Source organism: Arachis duranensis, chromosome 6 (assembly GCF_000817695.3).
Source record: "Arachis duranensis cultivar V14167 chromosome 6, aradu.V14167.gnm2.J7QH, whole genome shotgun sequence".
Taxonomy (NCBI): Eukaryota; Viridiplantae; Streptophyta; class Magnoliopsida; order Fabales; family Fabaceae; genus Arachis; species Arachis duranensis.
Genome location: NC_029777.3, coordinates 90,710,336 through 90,719,607, shown reverse-complemented (window position 1 = coordinate 90,719,607; position 9,272 = coordinate 90,710,336). Strand labels below are relative to the sequence as shown.

Here is a 9,272-nt window from a genome sequence, read left to right as displayed (position 1 = left end):
TTGATGAATGTGATGATCCGTGACACTCATCATCTTTCTCACCTATGAACGCTTGACTGACAACCACTTCCGTTCTACCTTAGGCCGGGCGCATATCTCTTAGATTCCCCAACAGAATCTTCGTGGTATAAGCTAGATAGATGGCGGCATTCATGGGAATCCGGAAAGTCTAACCTTGTCTGTGGTATTCCGAGTAGAATTCCGGGAATCTGGAAAGTCTAGCCTTGTCTGTGATATTTCGAGTAGGATTCCGGTATTGAATGACTGTGACGAGCTTCAAACTCCTGAAGGTTGGGCGTTAGTGACAGACGTAAAAGAATCAAGGGATTCTATTCCAACCTAATTGAGAACCGACAGATGATTAGCCGTGCTGTGGCAGAGCATAGGACCATTTTCACTGAGAGGATGGGATGTAGCCATTGACAACGGTGATGCCCTACATACAGCTTGCCATGGAAAGGAGTAAGAAGAATTAGATGAATGTAATAAGAAATTAGAGATTCAAGAGGAGCACATCATCTCCATACGCCTATCTGAAATTCCCACTATTGATCTACATAAGTATTTCTATCCTATTTTATTTTCTGTTTATTATTAATTTTTGAACTTATCGATAATCAATTCTTATCCGCCTGACTGAGATTTACAAGGTGACCATAGCTTGCTTCATACCAACAATCTCTGTGGGATCGACCCTTACTCACGTAAGGTATTACTTGGATGACCCAGTACACTTGCTGGTTAAGTTGAACGGAGTTGTGACCACACATAGTTGTAAACCATGGTATTGGCATCATGTTTTTGGCGCCATTGCCAGGGAAAGAAAAAGCAATGAATTTTACAAAATGCAATAACATATGAATCACAATTTCGTCCACCACCCAACATGTGATTGTGCGGACCGGGCTGCCTACAAAAAATGAGTGACTGTTATTTGTTTTGCTCGTTACGATGTCCCCATTAATTGGCAGGCCAAAAAAAATAGGACGTCTTTTAGGGTGACAGTCACTTTGCCGACTGAAAGGTGGAATATATGAGTTTTCGGCCTCTATCACTCAACCAAAGCACTGAACAGTGCAGAATGTCCTTTCACTTCGCCTATTCGTGAAATGTCTCGGTTAATGCTTGCTTTGTTAAAACTTTTTGGAGAGAAGCTTGTGCTTTTCAAAAGCATAAGCACTTCATTTTATATTTGGTAAATAAAAAACTCATGTATTTATGCTTGCAGCTTTTAAAAGTTAAGGGTGCTTTTGAAAACACCTAAGGATACAACAACAATAACAACAACAACAACAACAACAACAACAACAACAACAACAACAACAACAACAAAGCCTTGTCCCACTAGGTGGGGTCAGTTACATGAATCAAACAACACCATTGTGCTCTATTATGTATCATGTCTATAGAGAGACCGTTTACATGTAGATCTCGTTTGACCACCTCATGGATGGTCTTCTTGTCTTCCTCTGCCTTTCACCCCTTATCCATCTTCCATCTCATCCACCCTCCTGACTGAGTATTCTATCAGTCTTTTTCTCACATGTCCAAACCACCTGAGACACAATTCTACCATCTTTTCCACAATAGATGCTACTCCAACTCTCTCTCTCTCTCTCTCTCTCTCTCTCTCTCTCTCTCTTATATCTTTATTCCTTATTCTATCCAATCGCGTATGACCATTCATCCATATCAACATCTTCATCTCTGCCACACTTAGCTTCTGTTTGTGCTCCCCTTTGGCTATCTAACACTATGTACCATAAAACATAGCCGGTCTGATAGCAGTGCGATAGAATTTATTTTTAAGTTTTAAATGCACTTTTTTGTCACATATAAAATCAGATGCACTCCGTCATTTTGACCAACCTGCTTGGATCCTATGATTTACATCCTGTTCAATCTCTCTATTATCCTGTATGATGCACCCAAGATATTTAAAACTCTTAACTTTTCGTAGGATGTTATCTCCAATCTTCACCTCTATATTAGGGTTTTCCCTTTGCAGGCCGAACTTGCATTCCATATATTCTGTGTTGCTACGACTTATGCGTAGACCATACACTTCTAGAGCCTCTCTTCATAACTCCAACTTCTTATTTAGGTCTTCTCTTAACTCTCCCATAAGGATGATATCATCGGGAAAAAAGCATGCACCATGGTACAAGCTCTTGGATGTGCTCTGTGAGTACTTCCAAGACTAATGTGAAAAGGTATTGACTTAAGGATGATCCCTGGTGTAATCCTATACCAATAGGAAATTCCTCTCTCACACCACCTCGAGTCTTCACACTAGTTGTAGTCCCATCATACATGTCTTTAATTGCACGAATATATGCGATCCTTACTCTCTTCTTTTCTAAAACCTTCCATAAGACCTCCCTTGGCACCCTATCGTATGCTTTTTCCAAATCAATAAACACCATATGTAAATCCTTTTTATTACTACGATACCTCTCCATCATCTTTTTTAACAGGTATATCACTTCAGTGGTGGATCTACCTGGCATAAAACTAAATTGGTTCTCTGTTACTTGTGTCTCTTGTCTTAGCCTCTGTTCTATCACCCTTTTCCATAACTTCATGGCATGGCTCATGAGCTTGATCCCTCTATAATTTCTGCAACTTTGTATATCCCCTTTATTCTTGTAGATAAGTACCAAGGTTTCTCTTTTTTCACTCATCTGGCATCTTCTTAGACCTTAACATCTCATTAAAAAGCTTGGCTAACTAATTGACGCCTTTCTCTCCAAGACCCTTCCAAACTTCAATCGAGATATTATCGGGCCATACTGACCTGCCATTTTTCATCCACTTTAGAGCCTCTTTAACTTCAAAGTCTCAAATCCTTCGATAGTAGTCGAAGTTTTGATCTTCTTCCCTCGTGCATAACCGACCAAAGTTCGGAAGAGTCTTCTGTCCTTATTAAATAACTCGTAGAAGTAGCTCTTCCACCTTTCATTAATCTTCTCCTCTTGAGCTAACACCTCCCCGTCTTTATCCTTTACAAGTCTCTCGTTCTTCTTTCATGCCTCTTTGTGATTCTATATATACATTTTTCTCCTTCTTTCGTGCCTAAGGACTGGTAGAGATCATCATATGTTGTTGTTCTTGCTTCGCTTACAGCCAATTTTGTTTCTATCTTAGCCGCATTATATTTTTTTCAATTATCTGTATTGTGGCACAGAGACCACTCTTTAAAGCACACCCTTAGGATGAGCTTTTCAAAATTAGCTTGTGCTTATCAAAATTAAAAAGTCTAATATAAACTCGTACATTAATTAATATTCAAATTTAATTCTTACATTGATGTCTATTATAATATTTTTAAATTTTAAAAGCTATTTTACCAAACGCACTTGTTGTTTATGCTTATTAAAAACCATTTTTAATTTAATTTACCAAACACAGATGCTACAACTTTTAAAAAGCTAACTTTTAAAAACTACCTTTTATAAGCTACTTTTGAAAAGTAAATCTTTACCAAACTAAGCATAAGGCGACTGCAGTTATCTCATTATAAGTTTACGACGGATCAAGTTTTTTAGGCAATAAATTCCTAGTCAGAGACGGACCCAAAGAAATTTTACAGTGGGGAAAAAAATATAATAAAATTTAGGTATAGATATATTTGTTTTTGGCTTCCCACAATACCCAACAAGTTAAGGACTAATCCGTCATGAATTTGAGTTGTATTTAAGAGTCTGCAATTGATCAATGAGTTGTTATGCATACAAGATAGAATTCGAACTCCCAACACTTGCTTAAGCGAACGACTAAGTTGTTTATTCAACCAACCCAAATTGGTTTAGATATATTTAAAATTTTAAATTAGAACTATTTATACATGTTGATAAAAAACTAGAAATATACACACAATCACTTATTATAGTATTTAAAATAATAAAAAGGTAATTTCACACACAGTATAATATTCAAAATAATAAAAACATTAATTTATAATGGCATTCTTTTTATTTTTAACATGACAATATTATTTTTTTTATGTATGTTCTTAAATAATTATTTTATTTTTTATTATCTTATATTTAACTGCTAAGTCTACTTATTATTACTACTACTACTACTATGTGTGTACGACTTTTATTATTATTATTATTATTATTATTATTATTATTATTATTACCTATGAAAAATGAATTCCGTACAATAAAAGTATCCAAACTCTAATTTTTTTTATTTTTTAATAAAATTCCTAAACTACCCACGTCCTCAACTTCAATTCCACCACCACAAATCCCTCATTTTCTACTCAAAGCTCCATTGGCCTTTCTATGGCCTTCCCCATCATACTCAAATTCCTCCTTCCCCATCGCACTCAATTTCCTCCTTCTTATGGCCTTCCCATTGCACTCATAGCCTTCATTTTCTACTCATACTTCATCGTCTCCATGCTCTTCCTCGGCCATCTCAGAGACCTCTAACTTGGCGCAGAGCATCACCCACCCTCTCACGCGAGCCTCCCTCGCTAGTACCCTTCTCCACCTCGGTGTGCCGACACCGAATTGAATAGTGATATTGCGCTTTCAGGGACAGACGAAATGAATCTTTATGGTGGAAGTTTTGGATAGTAACGCAACAGAGGATTGCAGCGCAACAAAATCAACCAATACCAATGAAGAATCAGAGAAAGAACTGTAAAAGAACAATTTTTAATCGTTTTAGTTATTTTCTTTTTTTTTTTCTTAATTTGGGGATTTTCTTTGTATAAAGGGATGTAGTGAAAAAAATGGGAAAGAACTCACCATATTGAATTTCTCTACCAGGAACCGGTCAAGGTCCTCCACCACCACTAGCACCATTGATTTTGGATGGTCTGTTGTAGAAGTAGTTTCGAATGGAAAGGGTTTGAATAGTGCAGGTTGGGTTATGGAAGGTTAGAAAAGTGAGTTGAGGTTGAGGGTGAGGATAGTTTGAAAATTTTATTAAAAAAATTAACAAAAAATTAGAATTTAGATACTTTTGTCATACGAAACCCATCTTCTATGAGTACAGTATTAATTTCCTTAGTTTAAACTTCATGAATACTTTTGGTAGTTTTTGATAGTTTGTTCTCATTGTGATATTATAGTTCCCTCTTTGGATATCACAAATTAAATGAGAAATGACACATTACCAAAATACTTGACTTTGTATTATTTGTCCAATTAAACAAACATGATTGCTACACATCCAAGTATTTTTTCATCCAAGTTTATTCAAATAGTTCTAACACCAACAAAAATCACTCTCATTTAGAGCATTATTACATGCACTTTTTCTTCTTCTCCTCCCCCGCGCTTCTTCTTCTTCTTTCAAATACACGCATACGTCATTTTCTTCTTCTTTCAAATTCACGTATATCTTCTCCTCCTCTTCCTCATCCTTCTCGCATGCAGATTCTCCTCTTCTTCTTCTTCTTCTCCTCCTCTTTCGTTATCGTCATCACTAACAATACCAACATTTTACTAATGGATTATTTTTCAATCGAATTGAATGAAATGCAATTGCTAAATTGAATTGAATTAAATTGAATGGATGCAGATTTTCTGAATTGAATTGAATTGATAATCTCTAAATTGTAGACACGAGTATTTTGAATTTGATTTTATATAATGAATAATATTCCGTTCATTTAGTACTATACAATGGTTTCACCTTAATAACGTGTTCGGTTCATTATGTAGAAAGCTGTTTTGAATTTGATTTTATATAATGGATAATGTTCGGTTCATTTAGTACCCCTTGAATCATTACATTTCTACTTGGTTTAAAGGGTTCTCGACAATTCTATTTTTTCTTTATTCTTTCTATATTCATATCAAATATATTATATATAAGTAAAATATCGAATATATACTAAAATTTCTTATACATTTTATATATTAGTATATTAGATATGTATATATACTTATCTCTTATGATGTATATATACTTATGCTTTTTTTTATTTGTATTTGTCAGAGATTTTTTTCTTAATTAAATTCAATTCAATTAGATGTAAATGAACCATAACTGTGTAATCCTATACCTAATAGATTGATTCCTAAATAACATATCCAAATTATAAGAAAGCTCAGAGAGGCCGCTATTGAAAATTTTACACTTTCCAAAATATGTTATTGTTATAGGAGCCTGTACAATCACAGGGGGTATGTTTAGTACCAATTCTTATAGTACTGTTTGGGGAGTTGATAAGCTAATTCCTGTGGATGTATATTTGTCAGGCTGTCCACCTAAACCAGATGCCATTATAGATGCTATAACAAAATTTCGTAAGAAAATATCTCGAGAAATCGATGAAGATCATATTAGGTCTCAACAAGAAAATAGGTGTTTTACTACGAACCACAAGTTTCATGTTGAACGCAGTACTCATACTAACAATTATAATCAAGGGTTTTTCTATCAACCACCATTCACTTCGGAGATAACCTCGGACTATTTGGTAGCGTTTGGTTACTGAGACATAGACACTGAGACATAGACACAGTGGTACACGGTGACACATGTCTGCTGTTTGGTTTGGTGAGACACAGATTTTCGAAGGACACGGGAGGACACGGATGGACACGGAGACACTAAATTTGTGTACCTCCAATTTGGTGAGACACTGAGACACAACTTGTGAGATACTAATTTTTTACTCTTTTACCCTTATTGAGTTTTTAAAATTTGTCTTCTTATCTTCCCAAATCTTTTTTTTCTCTTTTTCTTTTAGATTCTACAACTAAATTTACTTTTCTATTTTTTTCAAAAAAAAATTTGTACATTTAATTTTTTTATTTATTTAAATTTTGATTAATCTTTGATAAATTCTGAACTTTAATTTTCTATTTTTTTTCAAGAATAATTATATATTTAATATTTAAATGATAATTTAAGATGGTATTAGAAGAAATAAAAAATTATTAGAAGAAATAAAAATTTAATAGTGATGGCATGCATTGTTTGGGATAATAGGTGTATTGTAATGGTGGTAAAACTTGTGGTTGAATGAAGGGTAATTCAGTCTTTTTCACATATATGTGTCTTGTTTCTTATTTTTGCCAAACACAATACATAGACACAAATATTTTATATCCATGTCTTTAATGTCTGTGTCTCTGTGTCTATGTCTCATCAAATACATCAACCAAACGGAGCCTTTCTATACAAAAATAGAGCATCTTGTAGAAGTCTTTTCGAATAATTTTTCGTCTACCTTATCATTCTTTAAGGATTATTTGATTCATTATGTTAGATATTAAGAAAAATCCATTCTAGCTTCAAAGAATGCGCCTTTTTAATGAATAAATGAAGATATTATCTCATTTATTTCTAGCAATGTTATTTTGATATTTGGTCTCAATCCAAAATGATCCATATAACGACTTATTTGAGAATTCATTATGCTCTATTTTTTAATAACGTGTTCAGTTCATTATCCAGAAAGCTGTTTTGAATTTGATTTTATATAATGGATAATGTTCCGTTTATTTAATACTATACAATTGTTTCACCTTAATAACATGTTCGGTTCATTATGAATTGAATGGACGCAGGTGTTCTAAATTGAATTGAATTGAATTGATAATCTCTAAATTGTAGACACGTGTTTTGAATTTGATTTTATATAATGAATAATGTTCCTTTCATTTAATACTATACAATTGTTTCACCTTAATAACGTGTTCGGTTCATTATGTAGAAATCTGTTTTGAATTTAATTTTATATAATGGATAATGTTCCGTTCATTTAGTATTATACAATTGTTTCACCTTAATATGTTCGGTTCATTATGAATTTAATTGAATTATTTTGAATTTAATGGACGCAAGTGTTCTGAATTGAATTAAATTGATAATTTCTAAGAGGAAGAGAAAAAAGAGGAGGAGAAGAAGGAAAGAAGAAAAACCTGCGTGTACAAATTTAAAAGAAGAACAAAAAAAAGAAGAAAGGACGAAGAAGAACCTGTGCGAATTTGAAAGAAAAAAAAGAAATACGAGGAGGAGAAGGAGAAAGAAAAGAAGCGCGTGATTTAGAAAATTATTACAATAATTTGAATAAGAATTTTGTTTGGATGTAGAGCTTTATTCTTAAATGAAATACGTAACAAAACAAAAATAATTTTTAAAAATATATGTAAAAGTAATTATTTCATTTTATTTATTTTAAAAAATATCCATCATTTTATCTTCGGTATCTTATTTCTATTGTACCTATATTTGACAGAGTAAATATTTTCCAGTAAATTATATTGCTGGTATCTGAGTATCTCACTTTATAAAGATTACTTTTTATCAATCCAAATTGTTGAATTAACAACTGGATATAAATAAAAATACAATTACAATTCATTTAATTATTTACGATTTTACGATTTTAATTTTTATATTATCATCAATTTTAATATACTTAAAAATATCAAATAGTATTAAATCAATATAAAATTTTATGAATAGAATTACAAAATATATACTTTTAATCCAAAATTAAATTTTGTAAAAAAAATTACGCCGACGAAAAATTCTTTAGTATATAGTTATATATATAAACACACGTGTTTTTTCAGTTAAACTGCCTTTCATGTGTTATCCTCGGTTTGTTTATTCTATTTCAGTATTTTTCTAGATGAAAAAAGAAAATTCTCCCTTCAGATTATCTTCTTATTTGAGGGATCAAATCATCATTTATTATGCTAAAACTAATTCCTACTATTACAATTATTCAAGTAGTTTCAGGTGGTACAGCGAAAATAGACATCATGAGTTTCCTTCCCTTCAAAATTTCTAATTCCATCTCTGGATATTCCTTCACGGATATCCTGTACAATTTCAAAAGGAGGTGGGCATTTTTCCTAACCTGATTTTGAGGGCCAAAATTGTGGGATGTGTACTGTACAGAGAGGGAAAATTACACAAATATAGTAATGGAAAATGGTGAGGCATTTTGAACGGTAGGGCACCAGATTGGACAAAATATGACTGACTATACATACCTCATCACTCTACAACAATTGATACAGGTAAGGTGCCTCGGTTAACTTTCTTTGAAGCTGATTGCTGTAATGCATGAGCTAATTCTCACAATTCACATTGTCATGTCTTCAAGTTAGATTTGGTATATTCCGGTGAGAATCGGCAAATTCCCGAACAAGGCGCTTTAAAACTCTGCCACCCTTCCCTTGCATATGCCCGTAATTACTCTTCAATCCATTGGAGTTCTTGCTCTCGAGATAATCAGCGGCTGCATCAACAAGGGCCTTTGACCAAAGTGGCACCAAGGTCTC

The 9,272-nt window shown here is 33.3% G+C and overlaps 1 protein-coding gene across 1 annotated transcript in view; it reads right to left on the bottom strand.

The window, feature by feature from the left end:
* Positions 1-8,621: 8,621 nt before the first annotated feature.
* LOC107494556 (transportin MOS14) overlaps positions 8,622-9,272 on the bottom strand; it is a gene marked incomplete in the record, with an annotated part of 16,740 nt that continues 16,089 nt past the window's right edge. Inside the window, 1 exon segment of the mRNA XM_052263090.1 lies at positions 8,622-9,272. Coding sequence (XP_052119050.1) covers positions 9,090-9,272 — 183 coding nt within the window.